Source organism: Calliphora vicina, chromosome 4, assembly GCF_958450345.1.
Source record: "Calliphora vicina chromosome 4, idCalVici1.1, whole genome shotgun sequence".
NCBI lineage: Eukaryota > Metazoa > Arthropoda > Insecta > Diptera > Calliphoridae > Calliphora > Calliphora vicina.
The window spans coordinates 53,748,795-53,775,297 of NC_088783.1; the positions used below are offsets into that span (position 1 = coordinate 53,748,795).

Sequence of the window (26,503 nt, forward strand, 5' to 3'; positions counted from 1 at the left end):
GTAATAAAGCATTTTAGTTTTACCCATTATTCGTTTATAATTATTCGAATAATATTTTATTCGCCACAAAAATCATAGATTAGTTAATATTATTATTATGAAACTGATTTGGATTAGATTTTATGGTTCTAAGACCAAATTTTTAACGATTATTCGTTCTCAATTATTCGATTAACTATTTATTCGTTACAAAAAAATCAAATTTTTTATCAACAAATTCTTATTTAACACCTTACAAAAAGTTTTTGTAATAAATCATTCTAGTTTTACCGATTATTCGAATAATATTTTATTCGCTTTATTTTAGAACAAATTCCAGAAATATTCCTGGGAGATTTAGATTTTAAAAGTTGTTTTCTAGCAAAGTATAGTATAAAACCCCTGCTCTTGCACACACTCTTTTAAACTTAAGAATTCCCAGAGAAATTGCCAATATTTGCGCGTATGACAAAGACAAATTTCCAAACATATTTTGTTTTAGTCGCAATTTAAAGAAAATTTCTCAAAAATATTGAAATTATTTCTCATTAAGTAAAGAATACGTTAAAAACAAAATTCTAGCATATGGTTATGTAGTCCATAAATTGAAATAAAAAAAACCTAGAAAAAATATTATCTATCACCTCAGTATTTATTTGTTTTGTTTCGACTTATAGGTCAGTAGGAAAAAATATATAAATATCATTAATAAGAATCTGTCTATCTAAATAAAAAAAAAATAGAAACGGAAAATGTTTGCTTAGGTTTTTGCCCCACCTTTGAACAGTGTGACAAACGGCACGTATACAGACTAATTTTACAATAGTGGACAGGTTTCTAGCGCTGACTCATCTAAAGAGATTTTTATAATTTAATTATAAAAATCTTAAATATTGTGGAAATACTTGAATATCTAAATCTAAATAATTGGATTTTAAAATAATTACCGTATAAAAATATGAAAATTAATTTTCAAACTTTTGGGCAATTTGGACACAATCTTTCTCTTAATTCAGAAAAAGTAACAAATAAAATTTGTTACGAACAAATCCAATTTTGAACAGGTTGTCGAACATTGATCTGTAAATTTCAGAATCTATACAAAATCTATAACAGTATCTTTAAAAATGTTTTAAAAAAAACCTAGAAAAATAATTGATAACAAAACATAAAACAAAAGCAAAAAAACTTGAATTCTATAAACGAAATTGAATTATGTTTATAGCCAAATCGGACATTGACTTTGTTGCCAAAAAAGTCTACCAGCTAATAAAAAAAACAAATCGCAAATAAATAATAATTAAAAATCTTTATATGGACAAAAACAAAACACTCGCAATTTCGCAATGAGTGAGAAAATTAAAATATTTGAAAAAGTGTGTGAATGATTGGTGGGCTTTGTTTATGATTATTAACTAAACAATTGATTATTTTTAATTTAAACAAATTTTTTTCCCCCAATTTTATGGAATTTCATTTAAAAACAAGTGATTTTAAATTCTAATACGTTTTGGTTTTTTCTCCAAACGACACATGTCAGTAAAGTACATAATTTAAATATTTATTGTTTAGTTTTTGTTACTTTTTAAGCTAAATTTAGATTTAACACTTTGGAAAAGTATAAAAAGTTATCTAAAGAGAATTAAAACAAACATGAGAGTAAATTCAAATAATTATAACGAATAATCGTTGACAAAACAACTGCCTAATAACAAAAACTTCAATTAAACTAATAAATAAACAAATTTTGGTTTACCAAATTGATTTTTGCAACGATTAAAAAGATTAATCGAATAATTGGGAACAAATAATCGTTAAATATTTCACTTTACAACCACAAAACCTGTTCCAAATTAGTATAATAATGAAAAAAATCAAATAACAGATTTTTGTAGCGAATAAAATATTATTCGAATAATTATAAACGAATAATGGATAAAACTAGAATTCTTTATTACAACAACTTTTTGTAAAGTGTTGAATAAGAATATTTTGGTATAAAATGTGATTTTTGCAACGAATAAAAAGTTAATCGAATAATTGAGAACGAATAATCGTTAATATTTAGGCTAAATACCCACAAAACATAATTTAAATTAGTTTCATAATAAAAAATATTAAATAATATAAGATTTCTGTAGCGAATAAAATATTATTCGAATAATTATAAACGAATAATCGGTAAAAAATAAAATTCTTTATTACAAAATTTTTTTGTACGGTGTTGAATAAGAATATTTTGATATAAAATGTGATTTTTGCAACGAATAAAAAGTTAATCGAATAATTGAGAACGATTAGTCACAATTTTGGCTAAATAACCACAAAACTTAATCCGCATCAGTTTCGTAATAAAAAATATTAAATGTAGCGAATAAAAATATTTTGTAGCGAATAAAATATTATTCGAATAATTATAAACGAATAATCGGCAAAATTAGAATGCTTTATTATAAAAACTATTTATAAAATGTTAAATAAAAACATTTTTGTTATAAAATGTGATTTTTACAACGAATAAAAAATTAATCGAATAATCGAGAACAAATAATCGTTAAATATTTCGCTCCACGACCACAAAACCTGTTTCAAATTAGTAAAATAATGAAAAAATCAAATAACAGATTTTTGTAGCGAATAAAATATTATTCGAATAATTATAAGCGAATAATCGGTAAAACTAAAATTCTTTATTACAAAAAGTTTTTGATTTTTATAAAGAATAAAAAAATTTATCGAATAATTGAGAACGATTAATCGTTAAAATTTAGGCTTAAGAATGCTTTATTACAAAAAGTTTTTAATTTTTATAACGAATAAAAAATTAATCAAATAATTGGGAACGATTAATCGTTAAAATTTAAGCTTAAGAACGACAAAACTTAATCCAAATCAGTTTCATAATAAAAAATATTAAATAATATATGTTTTTTGTAGCGAATAAAATATTATTCGAATAATTATATACGAATAATGGTTAAAAATAAAATGCTTTATTACACAATTTTATTTTAAAAGTATTGAATAAGAAAATTTTGGTACAAAATGCGACTTTTGCAACGAATAAAAAGTTAATCGAATAATTGAAAACGATTTCGGCCTTAGAACCGCAAAACTGAATCCAAATCAGTTAAATAATAAAAATATTTAATAATATAAGTTTTTTGTAACGAATTAAACAAATTAATCCAATGATTGGCAACGATTTACGCTTAAGAACCACAGGACTTGTTTAAAATTTTAAAAAATAATGAAATAAATAAAATAACAGATTTTTGTAGCGAATATAATATTAAAATGTGATTTTTGCAACGAATAAAAAATTAATCGAATAATTTACAACGATTAATCGTTAAAAATTATGCTAAATACCCACAAAACTTCATCCAAATTAATTTCATAATAAAAAATATTAAATAATATAAGATTTTTGTAGCGAATAAAATATTATTCGAATAATTATAAACGAATAATGGTTAAAAATAAAATGCTTTATTATAAAATTTGATTGTAAAAGTATTGAATAAGAAAATTTTGGTATAAAATGTGATTTTTGTAACGAACAAAAAGTTAATGGAATAATTAAAAACGATTAATCGTCGAAATTTCGGCCTTAGAATTGCAAAACTGAATAAATAATAAAAAATATTTAATAATATAAGATTTTTGTAGCGAACAAAAAAAATTTTTGGAATAATTGGGGATATTAATCGTTAAAATTTAGGCTTAAGAACCACAGTTTAAAATTTTAAAAAAATAATGAAATAAAATAATAACAGATTTTTGTTGCGATTATAATATTAAAATGTGATTTTTACAACGAATAAAAAGTTAATCGCATAATTGAGAACGAATAATCGTTAAAATTTACACTAAATAACCACAAAACGTAATCCAAATTAGATTCATAATAAAAAATATTAAATAATATGAGATTTTTGCAGCGAATCAAATATTATTCGAATAATATAAACGAATAATTGGTAAAATTATAATACGTTCTAAGAAAAACTTTTTTTAAAGTGTTAAATAAGAACATTTTGTTATAAAATATAATTTTTGCAACGAATAAAAAGTTAATCGAATAATTGAAAACGATTAATCGCTAAATAACCACATAACTCAATCCAAATCAGTTTCATAATAAAAAATATTAAATAATCGAAGATTTTTGTAGCGAATAAAATATTATTCGAATAATTTTAAACGAATATTTGCCAACAAAACAACTGCTTAATAACAAAAAACTTTGTTTAAACTGTTAAATAAGATAAATATAATAAATTAAATTTTTCAACGAATAAAAAGTTAATCGAATAATTAAGAACAATTAATCGTTCAAATTTAGGCTTATGAAACACAAAACTTAAAGTATTATAATAAAAAATATAAATTTTTTTCAGCGAATCTAAGATTATTCGAATAATCTTGTTCATAACAATTAAACTATTATAGAGTATTGCAAAAACGTGTGTGTGTTTATTTAAATATCTCTAACGATTATTCATTTGTTTGTTTAGTTGTTCACTTGCATTTAATTCTATTAATTTTACTATTTAATTTACATACTTGTACTGGCTATTTTTAGTGACAAAACGAGAATAATAATATTTACTTAATTTAAAATACAGAAGAATTGACACCACAGTCACCACTCAATTAAGATGAAATACTCGATTTCATAATAGCAATTTGTCGTTGTCGTTGTACTGCTGGCTCGTTTTATTATTAAATAATATTCTTATTGCTGTTGTATTTAGCTTTTATTATTATTATTGCAAAAAAATATATAAATTTTTGAAAAGGGAAAAAAACACAATATTGTGTAATAAAGTTGCCTTAGAAACTGGCTGCTATTAAATTGACCGATCTTGTGGAGGTTCTTTGTAAAGATACAATATTTTCCGTACTGGTTTTAATTACAATGCAGTTTAATTCATAAATAATTTATTAATAATACTTAAGCTATTTAAGTGGTTATGGTGGGCAGTTTGTAAATTTGAATTGCAAAAGGGAGCTAGCTTAAAACATGTTTAGAAAGAGATAAATATGAATAAGAATTTCATGGCAGGCATCTGTCAGATGTTAAGTTGCCGCTTGGACAATGAGGATTTATAGTTTCAACTTAAATTAAGGGAAATGTAAGAAATCAATACAATTCTGCTTTAAAAATACATAAATAAGCTTAGAGCAACTTGTAAATGATAGCCTCTACAAACATTTTGTAAAACCAACTAAAAACTTAGGTTCCGGAAACTAAATCGTTTGAATGTTAGCAAAATTATGCTCTATAATATGATTTTTAATATATTAATACAATTTCTATACTTGTTTCTTGACTACTGAGAAATTTATAACAAAAAAATCAAATTTCTCTCTCCTAAAATTGTTACGATTGTGGTGGCTTGGTAAAGAAACCACAATATATTTCAATCGGTTTAGTAAACCAACTAGATTTTGATTACAAATCTATCCAGACATAATAAACACGCTTACAAAAGTTTCTAATGAAATAACAATTTTGTGGTTAAGACTGTAATACAATAAAAAAAAGAAACCTCATATTTCTGAGGTTTCTGTTTAAAAGAAATATTTATTTAATTATTAACAAACACAGTTAAATTATGATTTTTTTAATCATAATTTAAGAACTATTTCAAGTACTTTCCGTTATTTAGATAAGGGAAAGATTTGTTTTCCTTTCTAAAGACGTTCGATTTTAGGATTTTAGCATTAAAAAATTTAAAACAGAACTCTGAAATTTTTATTTTTAGCACAATAATTGTTTATTATTAATTTTGTAATTATTTAATATTTTTTCCTATAAAGACACCAACGCAATAGGAATAATTAAATCATATTTTGTTTGGCTGTTTTCTGGGAGGCACGACCAAAGTGAGTAATATAACAATAACAATATAAGCCAAATGTAATTTGATCATGGCACAGTGTTTTACTGAAGTGAAACAGATCATAAAAATGGTCTACTTTTAAATTAGTCTTTTTGGGCCATTGAAATTTGCCAAAAATATAACAAAGTATCTTTATTTAACAGTTGAAACCAAATTTTTCTTAAAGGCAGTTGTTTTTTGCCGATTATTCGTTTAAAATTATTCGAATAATATTTTATTCGCTACAAAAATCTCAAATTATTTAATATTTTTATTGTAAGACTAATTTTAATTAAGTTTTGAGGTGTTTATGCCTCAATTTTAACGAATAATCGTTTTAAATTATTATAACGCCTTTTAATTTTACCGATTATTCGTTTATAAATATTCGAATAATATTTTATTCGCCACAAAAATCTTATATTATTCAATATTTTTTATTATAATACTAATTTCAATTTAGTTTTGTGGTTGTAACACTAACATCTTAAAGATTAATCGTTTCAAATTATTCGATTAACATTTTATTCGTTGCAAAAATCATATTTTATAACATAATTATCTTATTTAACATTTTACAAACAGTTTTGGTAGTAACGCCTTCTAATTTTACCGATTATTCGTTTATAATTAATCGATTAATATTTTATTCGCTACAAAAATTGTATATTATTTAATATTTTTATTATAAAACTAATTTCAATTTAGTTTTGTGGTTCTTATGCCTAAATTTTAGCGATTAATCGTTTTAAATTATTCGATTAACTTTTTACTCGTTGCAAAAAAAAATTTTAAAGCTTAATGTTGTTATTTAACACTTTACAAACAGTTTTAGTATAAGGCCTTTGAATTTTATCGATTATTCGTTTATAATTATTCGAATAATATTTTATTCGCTACAAACATTTTATTTAATATTTGTTATTATAATACTAATTTCAATTAAGTCTAGTGTTTCTTAAGCATAAATTTTAACGATTAATCGTTTTAAATTATTCGATTAACTTTATATTCGTTGCAAAAATCATATTTTATAACATAATTTTCTTATTTAACACTTTACAAACAGTTTTAGTAATAACGCCTTTCAATATTCGTTAATAATTATTCGAATAATATTTTATTCGCTACAAAAATCGTATATTATTTAATATTTTTTATTATAATACTAATTTCAATTTAGTTTTGTGGTTGTAAAACTAACATCTTAACGATTAATCGTTTTAAATTATTCGATTAACTTTTTATTCGTTTCAAAAATCATATTTTATAACATAATTTTCTTATCTAACACTTTACAAACAGTTTTGGTAATAATGCCTTCTAATTTTACCGATTATTCGTTTATAATTAGTCGAATAATATTTTATTCGCTACAAAAATTGTATATTATTTAATATTTTTTATTATAATACTAATTTCAATTTAGTTTTGTGGTTGTAAAACTAACATCTTAACGATTAATCGTTTTAAATTATTCGATTAATTTTTTATTCGTTGCAAAATTCATATTTTATTACATAATTTTCTTATTTAACAATTTACTAACAGTTTTAGTAATAACACCTTCTAATTTAACCGATTATTCGGTTATTATTATTCGAATAACATTTTATTCGCTACAAAAATCTTATATTATTTAATATTTTTCATTACAATACCAATTTCAATTTAGTTTTGAGGTCTTTATGCCTAAATTTTAACGATTAATCGTTTTAAATTATTCGATTAACTTTTTATTCGTTTCAAAAATCATATTTTATAACATAATTTTCTTATTTAACACTTTACAAATAGTTTTGGTAATAACGCCTTCCAATTTTATCGATTATTCGTTTATAATTATTCGAATAATATTTTATTCGGTACAAAAATCTAATATTATTTAATATTTTTTAGTAAAATACTAATTTCAATTTAGTTTTGTGGTGTAAGACCAACATTTTAACGATTAATCGTTCTCAATTATTCGATTAAATTTTTATTCGTTGCAAAAATCCAGTGGTATAACAAAATATCTTTATTTAAAAGTTAAAAAAAGTTTTTTGTTGTTTTATTTTATTATAGTACTAATTTAAATTTAATTTTGTGTTTGTAAGACCAACATTTTACCGATTAATCGCTCTTAATTATTCGATTAACTTTTTATTCGTTGCAAAAATCACCTTTTTTAACAACATGTTTTTATTCAACACTTTACAAAAGTTTTTTGTAATAAAGCATTTTAGTTTTACCCATTATTGGTCTATAATTATTCGATTAATATTTTATTCGCTACAAAAATCTTCGATTATTTAATATTTTTTTTCGTTGCAAAAATTAAATTTTATAGCATAATGTTGTCATTTAACACTTTACAAATAGTTTTAGTAATAACGACTTTTAATTTTATCGATTATTCGTTTATAATTATTCGAATAATATTTTATTCGCTACAAAAATCGTATATTATTTAATATTTTTTATTACAAAACTAATTTGGATTAAATCTAGTGTTTCTTAACCCTAAATTTTAACGATTATTCATTATTAATTATTCGATTAATTTGTTGATTCGTTGCAAAAATATAATGTTTAGCATAATCTTCTTATTTAATAATTTACAAACAGTTTTATACGCCTTCTAATTTAATTTTACCGATTATTCGTTTATAATTATTCGATTAATATTTTATTCGCTACAGAATTTTGTTATTATTTAATTTCTTCATTATCATAATAATTTGGAACAGGTTTTTTAGTCGTGAAGCCACATATTAAACAATTATTTTTTTTCTCAATTATTCGATTAATATTTTATTCGTTGCAAAAATCCAGTGGTATAACCAAAAATCTTTATTTATTTGTTTAAACGAAGTTTTTTTGTTTTTATGCAGTTGTTTTGTTACCGATTATTCGTTTATAATTATTCGAATAATATTTTATTCGCTACAAAAATCTTATATTATTCAATATTTTTTATTATGAAACTGATTTGAATTAAGTTAATTTAGCCTAAATATTAACGATTATTCGTTTTCAATTATTCGATTAACTTTTTATTCGTTGCAAAAATCACATTTTATACCAAAATGTTCTTATTCAACACCTTAAAAAAGTTTTTGTAATAAAGCATTTTACTTTTACCCATTATTCGTTTATAATATTCGAATAATATTATATTCGCTACAAAAATCTGTTATTATTTGATTTTCTTTTCATTTTTATATTAATTTAGAACAGGTTTTGGGGTCGAATGACCATTTTTATATGAAAAACCTCTAGTGACACAGTTCACATCTGCTTTGTTTGCAATTCGGTTGTACATCAGATTTGGAAGAGAGGAGAATAGTGTAAGCCTGATGACATGCACTGATTTCCTCATACTTTTGGTGAAATGTCAGCAGGACAAAATCAACTATTGTGCTACAAAAAAATTTCGCTCCTAAACAATATCAGTACTATTGACAATCTGCTGTTATTTGCTTAAATGAGCAAGTATGGAGTTTTCAGATTTGTTACAAATAAAGATCTCTACTTTTTAATCTTCTAACCGATATCTAATCCCTACTTTACGACTTTTCAATTAGTCTTAATGGGAAATATTAAAATAATTGTTTTCTTTCTTAACTCTAAATTCTTTTTACTGACACGTTCCACAACAAACTATTTATTGAAATTTTCTGATTTCCTTAACACAACCATAATTGTTATAAACAAAAGAAATGAAAATCCGTTATAGTTCATTTCCCCTTTTACAAAAGTTCTTCTATTGTTTGCTAAATAAAACACTGTTTCCTTTTATTTCCTAAAGTTAAAGCATGAAATAAAAATACTCATTCATATTACTGAATAGAAGCCAGCCCAGCCAGCCAGCTGTTGCAGTCACGTTTTTTAGTTTAAAGTCCAACGATGGGATTTGTAGTTATAATAAAAATCTGCTGCATCAGCAGCAACAAACCAAAAAAACATAACAAATAAAATGAAACCACAGCAAAATGTAATTGTAATACCGAATAAATAATATAATAACAAACCAACACAAAAAACAAAAACTCCAGGCACTATGTCGGTCTCAATGACTTTCCGACATGATCGATATGAGTCAAACTGTTATGAGAGTCGAGGGTTCCTAAAAGAAAAGCAACTGCAGCAGCAGTACAAACTACAAAAAATGCTTCATTTATTAACTACATTGATAATAAATTAAATTTTATCATACAGACAGACAGACGGACGGACGTAAAAAAATTAAGTACAATATCATCATCATCATGATCACCATGATTGTAAGTATGTATTTAAATCACTTATATCTGTCTGTCGATCGTTCTGCCGTTTTGTATTGTATAAAAAAACTCTACGTTGGAGAAAAAAAGTACTACAGCAAAAAAAATAATAATAATAATTGTAATTTTCTTTAAAGTTTAATGTAAATTTTAACAGTCAATCAACAACGTTTGTGGCAAAAGGTTTATTTTATCGTGTTTGTTTTAACGTTTAAAAAACAACAATTCAATGCGGAGTTTTTAAAGTGTTTTTTCTTTGATTTTGAAATAAATATAAATAATTTTAATGAGTTTATTAAACAATTGAAAAAATATAAAATAAATAAAAAAACTAAATAAAGTATTTAACCAAATAATAAAAAAAAAATATATAGAGAATTAAACAAATCTGTTTTTGAAATAATTTTGTTTAAAACTGAATCATTAATTGTTTAAATAATAATAAAAATAATTACTCTGTGCTAATACTAACGAAAATTAAAGTTAATTGAGACAAATATTAAAAAAAATGTTAAATCAAATGATCGAATTATGTTTATGATTTTAATCTATTAAGATTTGTTTAAAGTGTAGCAAAATATAAAAACCGTTACTAGTTACACAACTAGTTCTAAAGTACATGCAACGGGACATCACGAATTCCATTCAAACATCAGCGTGCTCTGATTTAAAATGTTGAAGCAAAATATTCAAATATGTTTGTGATTAAATATTAAGATTTATTTTAAAGTGTGGCAAAATAATATGTTACAGAAAAAACGATACTCCATAATTAATTCTAGAATGCAAGCAAAGGGGCATAAAACAATCCAGTTTGACAGTGACACCAATTATTATGGCCTTTACATACCAGAGCAGTTAGGAAACTACTTGACTTTTTGAGTTTCCCTCTTGTTAATTAAAATTCAACACTGTTCCTGTCAACTACCTACCACCTGTTAACAGATAACTAAAGTGTTAATTGTATATTACAGTTGCAGAAGGGGAAAAAAGAGCCTGATGACATGTTCTAGTTTTTTCATACTTTTGCTTAAATTTAGGAGAACAAAAGCAACAGCAATTTTATTTAAAACGTCTTTACTGCGCTAAAAAATATCAGTAATATTAACAGCCTACAGATAATTGATTAAATAAGGATGTTTGTAGTTGTAGAATTTGATAGATAAATTTATCTAGTTTTTAAACGTGTTTCCGATTTCAAATCCCTATTTTACCTAAATAGACATTTAAACTGTGTTTTTGAAAGTCTGGAAGTTTTGAGTTCCAATTCAATTCTAGTTCAGTTCTAGTTCAGCTCTAGTTCAGTTCTAGTTCAGTTCTAGTTCAGTTCTAGTTCAGTTCTAGTTCAGTTCTAGTTCAGTTCTAGTTCAGTTCTAGTTCAGTTCTAGTTCAGTTCTAGTTCAGTTCTAGTTCAGTTCTAGTTCAGTTCTAGTTCAGTTCTAGTTCAGTTCTAGTTCAGTTCTAGTTCAGTTCTAGTTCAGTTCTAGTTCAGTTCTAGTTCAGTTCTAGTTCAGTTCTAGTTCAGTTCTAGTTCAGTTCTAGTTCAGTTCTAGTTCAGTTCTAGTTCAGTTCTAGTTCAGTTCTAGTTCAGTTCTAGTTCAGTTCTAGTTCAGTTCTAGTTCAGTTCTAGTTCAGTTCTAGTTCAGTTCTAGTTCAGTTCTAGTTCAGTTCTAGTTCAGTTCTAGTTCAGTTCTAGTTCAGTTCTAGTTCAGTTCTAGTTCAGTTCTAGTTCAGTTCTAGTTCAGTTCTAGTTCAGTTCTAGTTCAGTTCTAGTTCAGTTCTAGTTCAGTTCTAGTTCAGTTCTAGTTCAGTTCTAGTTCAGTTCTAGTTCAGTTCTAGTTCAGTTCTAGTTCAGTTCTAGTTCAGTTCTAGTTCAGTTCTAGTTCAGTTCTAGTTCAGTTCTAGTTCAGTTCTAGTTCAGTTCTAGTTCAGTTCTAGTTCAGTTCTAGTTCAGTTCTAGTTCAGTTCTAGTTCAGTTCTAGTTCAGTAAATAAGGGATCAACAGTAATCTTTAGGAGTTTTTGTGAATTTTGCGAATTTCAACGAAAGTGAGAAAAAATGAATTTCGTGTGCTAAAAAAATCTATAAATTGGGCTACGATTTGCTACCCCATCCATCATATTCTCTATAAAAAAGGCCAAGTATGTTCTGTTGTCCAAAAAAGTAATGGTGACAGTTTTTTTGGATGCTTACGGGATCGCCGATCTCGGGCGAATATTATTCACAACTAAATATCGTTTTGCAACAAAAAACGAACACCTTTAATAAAGAAAAACAAAAAGCTTTTCCACAATGACACACATGGCAAAAATCTATTAATAAAGGTAATAAATTTATCCTCCAGCGATTATTTCCTGTTTCCTAACCTGAAGAAATGGCTCTGCGGTAAGAGAACTTTTAGCTGGACAAATTTTGAGGTTAGAAGTAAATTGGCTGTCATATAATGAAATGTCAAGAATTGCGCTGTCATCCTTTGATAATTATATAGTAAAAACTTGGGAATTTTCAACCATGAAATGCTTTGGACTCACGGAACTTTTTAAAAATCTAAACTGAAACGCATTTTCATCATCTTTAGAGAGAGCCCATTTTCTATTATACGGTTACGTAAAGATCAGTGATCTTTAGTTTCAGCCACATAGCCGGCCAGATAACTATGTTGTTGCATAAGATTCCGTTCGTGTATTTTCTCCATTTGTCGATGTAAATTAGCAGCCTTGTAGACGAATTTCGAGTAAATTTAAAGGGGTTAATTAATGTTTAATGTAGCGTTTAGCGGCTAGGTTGCAGACAAAAATTATAATTAAACAATCTTGTTTATTCATTTAAACTTCCTCTGTTCTTTGTGTAAACAAGATTCTTTCCCGCCTCAATAATGGCAATGAAAATTATAAAATGACGTTGGTAATTGATTAATAACAATGAATGTGTTGTGTAAAATATTTAAATATTTCCGCAAACTAGCAACAACAATAAAAATATGTATATTCACAGATGGCAACTGCGTGCTGCTCACGAGAAAATCATGAATGAATTGAATTGCTTATTGATAAATAAATACAAATAATACATTGATCCAATTAACACATTAATTAAGTTCGATAACTCACTCACTCTCTTGCTGCCAGCTTTTAGAGAAATGATTTTAGTTTTATTTAAATTGTTACGTGTGAACATATGTGATTGATTTAAGTTGGCTGTGGCTAGCAATTTGAAAAGCAAATATGTATTACATAAACTGTAATATGATTTAATATTTATTTGTTATTAAATTATATTTATGCATAAATGATTTAAGTAATTGAACGGTTTTATAATTCAATTGAAAAGTCTAGAACAAACATTATTGATGTTGTAATTTGTAAATAAACAAATCGTGTTTTGCAATGATCGTCATTGTTTATTTAAATGTTTAATAAATTATTGTTAAACTGTTGCAAATTGCCTATGATTTTAAAGTAAAATTGAGTTGGAGTTAAATATTTAAAGTTGTGTTTTAATGCGTTTATTTATGACCCAAATAAGGGAACCAACCACTTATTTATTTCAAATTCACTTTTTCGCATTAAATCTCTTAAAGAAATCTGTAGTTTAGAACTAAATATTGCCCAATAATGTATAAATTTCACCTGACGATCTTGCAATATCAGTGATCGAAAACGAACGACAGCCACGATTAAACTATAAATAGAGAAATGCTGAGGTAATTGGTTGAAATATTCATGATTAAATTTATATTATTGTTCAAAATTGACATCTCAGTTTATTTCAGATGTTCTAAACCAGGGGTGCCCACAAGTTCCTTATGGAAGAGTAAACACCAATACATTTAAAGAAAAGCTACTTTTTATTCAATATTTGTTGTTGCTAAAACCAATTCATACAAAGAAAAAAGAAAAAACTCACTTTCAACACACAAACATTTTTAAAATATCATACGATAAACAAAAACAAAATCTACATGGATGATCGCAGTCTTCAATGTTTACCAGCAAAGCATACGAAAGTGTTGTTGGTTTCAACATGCGTGTATTCAGTGAAGAACGACAAAAAAATAATAAGACAAAGTTGTTTGTGTATTTTGAATTGCTAGTGCTGAGTGCTCTAGTGAGTATACAAAACACACAGCCTATAGCTAAGAGCAATTACAAAAACAAAAGAGTACCAAGAGTATAGGGCTTGGGCATGACTGTTCTAGATTAAAGCTAATTAATCTTAATTAATTAAATTTTTATTTTGAGTAATTAAACAAACATGTTTTCTGCTTTAGTTTTAACAAATTCAGATCATCATTCAACAACAAACTGCAATTTAAATGCAATAATTTTTACACAATTCATACGAATACCAACTCATTACGAGTACACTACACCACCCAACTTCTCGTGAGCCCACTTTTATAGAAATCGTTTTAGTCACATGATTTGGAATATAAATTGGAACAGCCAACAACTACTACTAGCAACAAAAAATTAATTTACACCATTATGGAAACAAATATTTCATTAAATATATAAAAAAAATACTTTATACGACAGCAATTTTACACTCTCTTATCATTAGCTCACTACTCACATGTGCAATTTAAATAAATCTATATTTAAATAAAAAAAAAATTAAACTAAGAATTTATTTAGCAGCAGCTACATACAACACTGTAACAATAAAAGTAACAACTAAATGAAAAAAGATAAACAAACATCATCATCATCGTCACTCTCTGTCATCTTATTTATTTATTATTGTTTACTTTTTGTACAAGTCATTCTCCTACACTTGTTAGTGTGTAAATAATATAAATACATAAATAACAATTGTTGTTGTAAGAGAACAACTACAATAACAACAACCAAGTCTTAATAAACACATGTTGTCATTGTTGTAGCCAATGCAAAAAAAAAAGAAAAGCAAAACAAAATGAATATATATTTATATATATTTATATTTACCGTTGCAACACAATTTAATTGCTCATTTTTTTTTGCTTCTTTTAATCTCTAACCAAATGACCTTTTGTTATCATACATACAATAAAAAGAAGAAGAAAAAGTGCTACAACAGCAACAACAAAAACATACGATTAATAATCATCATCACAATTTCAATGAGCTCTTATCACAAAGTCATAATTAGTGCGATGACTGCATTTATCTGCTAGTCTACTGCATCAGCTCTACATTAGCCTGATCGTTATCGTTATAATCGTTTATTACCTTATCATAAACATAATTAAAACGACAAACGTTTTTAAGAGGCGGTTGTAAAGTTAATTAATCACATCGAGGGGCTATAATCAATACTCTCTATCTTAGATTTTCATGAAAATGAGTTTTTGCTGGCAAAATTTCATTTAAAAGAAAAAAATAAATTTGTATTTTTGTAATTTTTCTATCACCTATATAACCCTCTATCTTTTTTAAAATAATTGCTTTTTAATTAAATTATTTTGTAGAATTTCAATTTGTAAAATATGTACAGTGCCGGTCAAAATAATAGCACCACAGAACCTTAAAGCAATTAACATGGGAAATATTTTTATTTATATAGTAGTTTTAATTAAATATAATATAAGATCGTTAATTAATCTCTGTTTCTTCTATGAGTAAAGTTTTCTTTAAGAAATATTAACCTTTCAATCAATTATATGGTATTTTTGAAAAATACCCAGATTTTGTGCAGTCAAAATAATAGCACCATCGTAAGAAATTGTCGAAAAAATATAGAATATTCATGTTTTTGTTTTAAAAAATCGCCATTAAATTATAATTTGAATCTATTTATATCGAAATGAATAAAATTAAAAACAAAAAAAATTAATTTTACTTTTCTAATTTTTTTAGTAACAAAAAAAGTGGTACATGTGAGCTCTAGTTTAAAAAATTATGATTTCTGAACATACAAATTAGATTAATTCAGAATAAAACTACTTATAGATATTTAGAAATGGTTTTAAAAAAACATTGCGTTGAAATATAAATATAAATTTTAGGTTGCCCAACCGCTTATCGCTTTTAATCATAACACTCTTGGCCCACCGTTTCGAAAATCAGGCATTTATGTTCTGCACGGTGGTCAAAAGTGACGACTAGTGTTGCAGTTATTCGCTGACCATTACCATTTTTCAACATTCAAGTACCAAAACACTTTTTGGTCAAATAATTAAACAAATTATATTGTTTGATATCAGACTTCTATAGAAAGTTATCCGAATCCAATTTCAACCAAAAGAAAAGATAATCACTCCAATCGCGAATCAACATTTCACATGAAATATTTTCCCTTTTCCATTTTTCGTTCATCAACTTTGTTCACGTGAAAAAAATTCCCCTTGTTGTGAAATTTTTAGATGGAATTTTGTAAACAATAAACAGCTGTTACGAACAAAATCAACTATTGTGAATGTAAAGTTCATCATGATATTCCCGATAGCAATTTTCCCTTCGAGGGAAATGGATATTTCATGGGAACAAAATTTCACATGTTATTGCCGATAGGGGTGAATATATTCATCTTATCTTACAAACACACAGATTTTAAAATTGTATTTTGATTGTGGTTTTTCTATTACAACATTCGAAGACTATATTGAATATGTGGAATAAATAATTCAATCTTATATGATCAAATGCTTGATAAAATCATACTCAGATATAAATCAATGAAATTATGACCATAGGAATGATCTATGGAATAATAAACTGATATAAATTTGGGTTTCAAGCTAAAAGGTCAATGTCGTGGGACAGGATGCGATATCCCCAAACACAATTTTATTCAAAACAGATGGCCAAAAGTCACAGAAAGGGTAAAAGGAAACCAAAAATATTTAAGAATTTATTTTGGGGAATGAAAAAATATATTTGGCATACAAGTTCGATAAAAAATGTTTAAAATTTAAGAATCTTTATAGGTAGGAAGGAGGTGGTCGGTCTCTTTTTTGCCAAAAAATACGAAAACAAAAGACAACAATATTTTACTTTTAATAATAACGTGTTAAGAACATTACAAACCATAATAATTGTTACTAAATTAAATTTTGTCCTGGTTAATTTTTATTTATTTTAATCGATTTCTATCGTGGTGCTATTTTTTTGACTGATGAATTTCTTAGGTATTTATATATTATGAAGTTTTTCTTTAAAATTTGCATCTAATTTTCAAAACTATTTTTAAGGTTTGAAAGTTCATTGAATTAAGCATAAATTTATACAAAAACAACAAAAATTAATTTAACAGTTTTTACGTAATATTATTATAAAACAATATGAATGTCGTGGTGCTATTATTTTGACCGCAGCTGTATGTATGTTTTCTTATTAATTTGGACATGGTGATCACGAATATTTTAAATTGACTAATGAAAATTATCGCCAATTTTATATCTCTCAGGTGGTAGCATAAGGTAAAGAGTACATTAATATAGTTTAAGTTGATCTACCTGTTCGAATTAAACCATATACAAGTCATATTCTGGACCATGTTCAGCTTAATGCCTTCAAATAAATGAATGAATTTATAATCTTTAAATAGTGTAATATCCCTGGAATACAATATTAATATTTTTATAGAAAAAAACGTCTATCTTTTATAAAATTGCCAGTGGACAATTTTGAAAATAAATTATCAGCCCAATTATGTAAAAAAAAAATTCCCTGGAAGTTTCGTTTTTTTAACATAGAATTTGAATAGGAAAAATGAGAAAAGGGAAAAAAACTCCCGGCGAGTTTTTTCATAATTGGGCTGTATATGTAGAATTTAGTAGCGATCTTAAAAATATAGGTATTGTAGAAGAAAGAACTGCACTGTACTATGTACAACACATTGCTTATGTTCAATTCAATTCTATTAACATCTTCAGTGTTAACTGTTTTACAAAAATCAGTTAACACTTTAAAAGAGTTCAAATAGTTTTCACATACAAGATGGTAAATTTTAACACGCTGTAAAACGACCTGTATTACAAAAGAGTATTTTAACAATTAAGAGAGATATATTCGGCTGTGCCAAATCTTATATACCCTTCACCAAATTATACTTCAAAATACAAATTTTAAATATTTTTAGGTAAACAAATTTATTTTCCAAAGTTTTTTTTTCATTTGTTATTTAAAATTTTTTTTTTTTTTATAAAAATTATTTTGGTTTTTCAATTTCTTTTTTTTTGGTGAAAAAATATTCGGGTTCTTCTAATGTAAGCTCCTCTCCAGACACAGTCAGAAATTTCTTCAGAATCGCCCAACAAAGACATATAGTTGATCTTACAAAATAATCTTTATGGTATGATCAATAAACCAGAGAGACAATGACAGGAATTTGCCTGTTATTATTTGTGGTTATGTCAGCCTTATATCATGCTCTTTCCAAAGCATTATCTCAGGACACTCTCACTTACTTAGTAATCTTGTAGGAGCAGCAGAAATATTCATTCAAAATTTTTAAATTATTAATTCTCTATAAGTCTTTTTCAGGAAGTTTATTAAAATTTTGGAAAACACAAGCTCCAAATGTGTATCTCTTCTCTAATATCAAGACTATTAGACTGACTGATAAACACAACAAAAATCCGCTTAGAATTGAAGCATCTATAATGCATTTCAGTAGACTTATTTGTGGGGAGTAAAACATTTCAAAAAAGTACAAATTTTTTAATCTATAACAAAATAAGCCGCCATTAATTATCGTTCATTTCCTTAGATAAATAATAAAATAAGTGTGTTAATTTAACTGTTGTTTAATAGGGAAAATACGTAAAAGTGTCACCTGTAATTTTCAAATTTTATTGCAGTATAATAATTTATCATGATCTATTTAATACGTGCAGCAAAGATAATTAAAAATAAAACGTGGCCACATATTGACTTATACTTTATGAAACAAATCGTAAAAAATTCATTAAAATCACAAAACGTTTTTGCGGAAAAAATAACAAAATCTGTTTAAAGAAAACGAAGAGTTGAGACCTTATTTGGTTCAGTTTACAAATAAAAGTTTTTTGGTAAAGACTTGTTTAATAATTCATTTCTGTTATTTAAAAAAACATTTAATATATTGAATAAAAATTTTGAAAAGAACTTTAAATAAAATATTGAAATGCAAAATTGTATTTTATAGAATTTTTGTTAAAATAAACAGTTACTAGCAAAGTTTAAAGTTTTAAAAGCTTCACAATAATGTATTAATGAAAATATATAACATTTAGTATTAAAAAAAATAATAATAAAAATAACCTAAACAATAAATCAACATGCGTGTAAGTTTGCCGGGAGATTTGCTGATGTCAACTGTATTTGATACAAGGTAGTAGTTTCAAATTTATTTATGAACAAATTAAAACTATATACTAAACTTAATAAATTTTCACACAATACTATACAGGGATTGAAAATTTATTTTTTTTTTAATATTCAACATAACCTTTAAAGGCCTTCTAACATTTTAAAACACTTTTTAAATTAGGTATACATTCAAGGTATGTTTTCCACATTTGTGTAAAATCCCTTTCCATAGATGAATTTTTTAGGCTTGAAATTGTATTAGTTGTTGGAAGGCATATCCAAAAAATGCCAGAGTATACTGATCATAACTGTCAAAAAGTGATAGCAGTATGACCGTTCGTGTGACAGTTAACTCTTTCGTAAATTCTATCGGCCTTTATAAAATCAACTTCAGTTTATCATGGTGGGACGAATATGCCTTCTTCCAATAACATAAACAAGTAAGTCTTTTCCAAAGTTGTTTTTTTTTCATTTTTTGTAAAAAAAAAAAAAAAATCGAATTGTTTTTTTAATTTTTTTTTTTGCGATAAAAAAAATTTGGGTTAAAAAATATTTTTTCCGATTTTGACCCATTTTAGGTCCAACTTACTATGGTCTTATATACGTCCTTGCAAAGGTCTTTGAAATATCTATCATTAGATATCCAATTTGGTTTTTTTTATTTCATTTTTTGTAAAAAAAAATCGAATTGTTTTTTTTTTAATTTTTGTTTTGAATTTTTTTTTTGTTTTTTCAAGTTTTTTTTCTAATATTCAGCGAAAAAAAAATTCGGGTTAAAAAATATTTTTTTTCTGATTTTGACCCATTGTAGGTCCAACTTACTATGGTCTCATATATATACGTTTTTGCAAAGGTCTTTGAAATATCTATCATTAGATGTCCATATTGTCTCTATTAATGAGTTAGTAATCCAGATATAGGTAAAAAATAGGTCAAAAATCGAGGTCGAGCAACCGAGCCGGAAGAATTCCGAAGTTATTGATGTATAAATCGTGTATGTAAATTATTTGGGGCTTCGGAAAGTTGTTTTCAACAGACAGACAGACGGACATGGCTTAATCGACTCCGCTAGCTATAAGGATCCAGAATAAATTAAAAACGGTATGACAAACTTATATATACGATTCCTCACGAAGGTGAAGGCTATAAAAATCAGCTAATTAAACATTCGAATGGGAAGTACATACTTAAAGAAATGTCTGTAATTAACAAATTTACTTATACTAGACTGTGGTAAATATTATTATAACAATTGTATTTACTTGCATTTAAGCAAACAAAAGTTATTAATTATTCCCAGAACATACAATATTAAATTTGTTTTTTTTTTTGTATTTTTGCTGACTTTTTCGAAATCGAAACAAAAAAAACTGCAACGTAAAATACTAGACCAATTTGCGCCCTCATTAATGAATTTATTAACAAAGCAAATATCAATAAACAGAGCGCAATAAATGACAGAGAATATGATAAAGAAACGTGATTTTATTATTATTATTAGAATAAATAATATAATAAACTACGTAATATTATTTATTTTATTATTTATATGGTTTATAAAATTTTTTTTATTTCAATTCAAAGCTAAACCCTCAATAATACTAATCATTTCATTTTTTTTGTTCGTTTTCAGTATGGTACTGCAAAATCACAATACAATAGCAGCACGTTCTATAACATCTACCACAAATTCAAGAAATACTGCCGCCTCCTCAGCCTCTCCCTCTACAGACACAGCCAGAACAGCATACAGAATGTCCCAGCAAAGACCCATAGTTGATCTGCTGGTGGCCATGATTGCCGTACCCATTTTGATATTGTGTGCCTTGCAATTGGAAAAGAATCTCCATGATATGGCCAATAGTCCTGAAAGCCGATGGCTGGTATTTGCTTTGGGCATTGGTATGCTAATTGTTAGTGTTATTATTTGTGGTTATGTTACGCATCGAATGGGTGTTTGCATTTGGGCTGGTCCCATCGATGAAGTGGGCAATCGGACAGGAAGTGGAAGTGGTGTAACACATGTAAGTATTTAGGAAATTTCCCGAGTAATCCGTTGAGTGTATAACATTTAATATAGATGCCCCAAGCCTTTACTTACACTACATCAAGAATATAGCATGACTATATCAAGACTATACCAAGAACAATAGCAAGACTATACAAGGCTTTAGCAAGATAATACCAAGACTATACAAACACTAAAGCAAGACTATACTAAGACTATACGAAGACTATAGCAAGACAATAGCAAGACTACAGCAAAACTATATCAAGACTATTGAAGACTATAGCAAGACTATAGCAAGACAATAGCAAGACTATATCAAGACTATTGAAGACTATAGCAAGACTATATCAAGACTATACCAAGACTATAGCAAGACTATATCAAGACCATTAAAGACAATAGCAAGACTAGAGCAAGACAATAGCAAGACTATTTTTTTCATAGCAAGACAATAGCAAGACTATATCAATACTGTTAAAGACTATAGCAAGACTATATCAAGGCTATACGAAGACTATAGCAAGACAATAGCAAGACTATTTTTTTCATAGCAAGACAATAGCAAGACTATATCAATACTATTGAAGACTATATCAAGGCTATACGAAGACTATAGCAAGACAATAGCAAGACTATACCAAGACTATAGCAAGACAATAGCAAGACTATAGCAAGACAAAGCAAGACTATAGCAAGACTATATAAAGACTATTGAAGACTATAGCAAGACTATATCAAGACTATTAAAGACTATAGCAAGACTATATCAAGACTATTGAAGACTATAGCAAGACTACATCAAGACTATAGCAAGACAATAGCAAGACTATATCAAGACTATTGAAGACTATAGCAAGACTATATAAAGACTATAGCAAGACAATATCAAGACTATAGCAAGACAATAGCAAGACTATATCAAGACCATTAAAGACTATATCAAGATTATAGCAAGACTATAGCAAGGAAATAGCAAGACTATAGCAAGACTATACCAAGACAATAGCAAGACTATAGCAAGACTATATCAAGACTATTGAAGACTATAGCAAGACTATTGAGGACTATAGCAAGACTATCAAGACTACAGCAAAACTATATCAAGACTATAGCAAGACTAACCAAGACTATAGCGAGACTGTACTAAGACTATACCACGACTTTACTTTTATCTTGACTTTTTAAATTCAAACCTAAATTCGCTCTAATATAAACATTTTACAATTTTATTAATGTAATTTTCTTCTCTTGCAGATCAATTCCCAAAATGATATTCTGCGGATAGTGGATTCACTGCCACCCAGCTATGATAGTGTAGTTAAATTCGATATACCTCCACCGCCCTATGACTGCCTGGTCATTGATATGGAACAATGTAAAGATGAACCCGAAACCGAAGACAAACCCTCAGTATCAACAGAGAATTCAGCGGTTCATATGTAAAATTTACAAACACCCTAAACGGGAAAAAAAAGAAATTGAATGGGATGTGGCTTATGATCCCATTGGGAGAGAGAATTGAAAAGAGATTGAAATAATTTTGTTAAACAAAATATTTCTTTTAAACACATCAAAACAAAAAACAAAAGCTGGATAATAATGTGTATTTAAGTGAAACAACTAAATATAAAAATGTGCATTTATTAAAAAAAAGGAAAATCCTTGACAGAGGTCCAAGGTCTTAAAAGTTTTGAAATTTGTAATATCCTAAAAAAAGTGTCTACTTTATTTGCAAAAGGCGAAAGTAATATGTACTTGTATTTTAATGAAATGTCTAATGAAAATTTTTATTTAATTTAATTGATAAATACAACTTTTCCATTATTTAAGAACTAGCCAGAGTTGGTTGTATAAGTTATAGAAGAGCTACAAACATAATTTGTATGAAAAGATTATGCCATCTCTCTTTTATTAATAAAACAGCTTTTAAATTATATAAAATAAAACCAACTAGCTGCTTAGATTAAGGATAATTTTTTATAAATTAAAAAATACCAATTCATCTAGTCCAAAAATATGTAATGTACTACTTAATAACGATTATATTTTTTTTTACATACATACATATCTTTGCATACATTTCTTTTAATGTATAAAATAATAATGTATAAATAATTTAGTGTTTTGTTTATGTATAAATTAAATTCATGCATAATATAATATTCATTTTAAAAAAGTATTCTTAGGTATAGTTTTTATTATTTTGTAAATACTGGCTTTATTCTTTTAAGTTTAGTTTTTAAATGTTTAAAATGTAATAAACAAAAAATGAAGTAATTTATAATTGTAACCAACTGTTGTGATGTTTTTATTTGAAAAACTATAGTTTCTGATACTGATTGGGGCCGATCGCAAAATAAATGGTAATAAACTAAATACATACAGCATGATCAGTTTTAACTTGTCGAGCTAATTGAGGAGGTGTTAGGCTTGCTGCATGATGACTGTAGAAATGAAATTAATATGAAATTAAAATATAGGGGCAGGAAAAGAGAATACATTCAAAATTTTAAAGTACATATTTAAAAGATCTGTGAATTTGACTAAGCAAGAGCAAAACAAGTAAGAGAGCTATATTCTTATATACCCTTCACCAAATTATATTTCAAAATAAAAATTTTAAATATTTTTAGGTAAACCAAAATTTTTTTTCCAAAGTTGTTTTTTATTTTTTGGAAACAAATTTTTTTTCGAAATTTTTTTTCTTAAATTTAAATTTTTTTTAAAAAAAATTTTTGCTTTTTTAAATTTTTTTTTTAATATTTAGCGAAAAAAAAATTCGGGTTAAAAAATATTTTTTCCGATTTTGACCCATTGAAGCTCCAACAGGTCTTTAAAATATCTATCATTAGATATCCATATTGTCTATATTAATGACTTAGTAATCCAGATATAGGTCAAAAATCGAGGTTGTCCTGGTTTTTCCCTTATATCTCAGCCATTTGTGGACCGATTTTGAATAGCAACTGAGCCGGAAGAATTCTGGAGATATTGATGTATGAATCGTGTAGGTAAGTTATTTGGGGGCTTCGGAAAGTTGATTTCAACAGACAGACGGAAGGACATGGCTTAATCGACTCCGCTATCTATAAGAATCCAGAATATATATACTTTGTAGGGTCGGAAAATTATATTGTGGAAATTACAAACGGAATGATAAATTTATATATACCCTTCTCATGAAGGTATACAAATCCAAACAGTACTTATATCGCAGACATTTTTGAATTTTCCGCGTGGAAAAACTCAACAACTGTGTGGCGATTAACTCGATTCAAGTTTTTATTTCTGATCTACGTGATTTGTTGGCTTTCCGAATGTAAACGAGACAATTCGCACTTTATTTACTTTTCACATTAATTTGAATGACTATTTTACCCAACAAACTCTCAAATATATTAAGCTATAAATCTTTTTATTAAGAAAATTTAATTATTAACATTAACCCCCAGTAACACGAAGTCTGGTTATGTATTAACTAATAGTTAAACTGACAGTTTTCATACAAAAATATTCTTAACCGACAATTTAACTATTAGTTAGGCCATAACCAGGCTTCGTGTTAATGGGGGTAAGACATGTTAATTAGAAGCAGCAGTTGTGAATTTAAATCATAAATTTGAAAATTAGTGCTAATGAATAATCTAAATGATTCAACATCGCCCAGCGCAAACGCCAAAAGGTAGAGACATGAACTTTGGACTATACGTTCCTCTCTCCCTATGTAGATACACTAATAAGGGATTTTTTTGGAAATTCAAAGGTTAGGAGGTAAAAACGGATAAATTTGGTAATCTTATAAACTAATAAATATACAAACAAAATTTTTTGCATCTTTATCTACTCTTAAAATTAGCAGACAGGTGTTTGGTACTTTTTCGAAATCTCATCCTTCTAGGGGAGAAAATGGGTAAAAACTGTTTTTTTTGGAACTTTTTTGCTAAACCATGTATATTTTAAACCAATAAATTTAGACATAAATTTCTAAACGTGTTCTTTACTTATTAAACGGTACTATATGGAAATTCGAACATTTTATATATTTTTGGTACTTTTTTTTATAAAATACTGTTGAATGCTGAATGTTTTATTATGAACTTCCACTACTATTTAGGCTTGTCACACATTTTTTTCGGAATGGTTTCAATTCCGTAGTTTTTATTCCGATCGATTTCGTTTTAGGTTCTTCAGATTCCGTGTAATTTATTAATTCCAAAAATATTTCATAATTCTGTATTTCTAATTTTAATTTGACAGCGTTTTTCATTTAAAACAAATGTGAAGGTTTTGGTACAGAAATTAATTAAAAATTTTAGAAAACCAAATAATTACAATCAAATATCAATTCCACTTTGAAAACTGAAAGTGGTTTCATTCCGAAAGAAATTTTCCTTTTACTTTTTCTGAAGAAGCAAAATCCGGAATTAATTCCACTTTCGATCGGAATGAAATTCTGAGACAGTCCTGATTATTTCAATGGGGACCAAAGGTACTATTTTGAGTGTGAGTGTAGATAAATCCAAAATCAAATCGATTTTTACTATAAAAAATTAATATTTTAATTCGTTAATAACTTTGTAAATGCTGCGATTCTAGAGAAAATACAACTCAATCTGTGATCACTCATATTATATACCAAATATCGATTTTGAGTATAAAAAACTCAAATATAATAAATTCGTAAATACTACGATTCTAAAGAAAATAAAATCAATCTCTCATATTTTATACCCAAAATCGATTTTTCGTACAAAAACTCAAATATCTTAAATTGTTAATAAATTCGCAAATACTGCGAATCTAGAGAATATTGGTTTTTTAGTATTTGGGTATAAAAAATAAATTCGTAAATATTGCGATTTTAGGGAAAATGAGCTCAATCTGTGTTCACTCATATTTTACACCAAAAATGAATTTTTAGTATAAAAACTTAAATATCATAAATCGTTAATAACTTTGTAAAAATTGCGATTCTAGAGAAAATAAGCTCAATCTGGGATCACTCATATTTTATACAAAAAAATCTTCGTAGCGAAACGGGTCAGTTATTTATATAAAAATTAAAAACAGACTTACCAA

The 26,503-nt window shown here is 26.5% G+C and overlaps 1 protein-coding gene across 3 annotated transcripts in view; it reads left to right on the forward strand.

Moving 5' to 3' along the window:
- The window catches only part of LOC135957790 (uncharacterized), a 39,888-nt gene extending 16,174 nt beyond the window's left edge, over positions 1-23,714 (forward strand). Inside the window, exons 1-3 of one of the 3 annotated variants that reach the window (XM_065508594.1) lie at positions 19,303-19,435; positions 21,047-21,437; positions 22,679-23,714. In XM_065508594.1, coding sequence (XP_065364666.1) covers positions 19,383-19,435; positions 21,047-21,437; positions 22,679-22,867 — 633 coding nt within the window. In that variant the 5' untranslated portion in view covers positions 19,303-19,382 and the 3' untranslated portion in view covers positions 22,868-23,714. Of the gene's footprint in view, positions 1-19,302; positions 19,439-21,046; positions 21,438-22,678 lie in introns of those variants that run through there. The other 2 variants (XM_065508593.1, XM_065508595.1) reach the window with 2 other exon arrangements.
- The last annotated feature ends 2,789 nt before the right edge of the window (positions 23,715-26,503 follow it).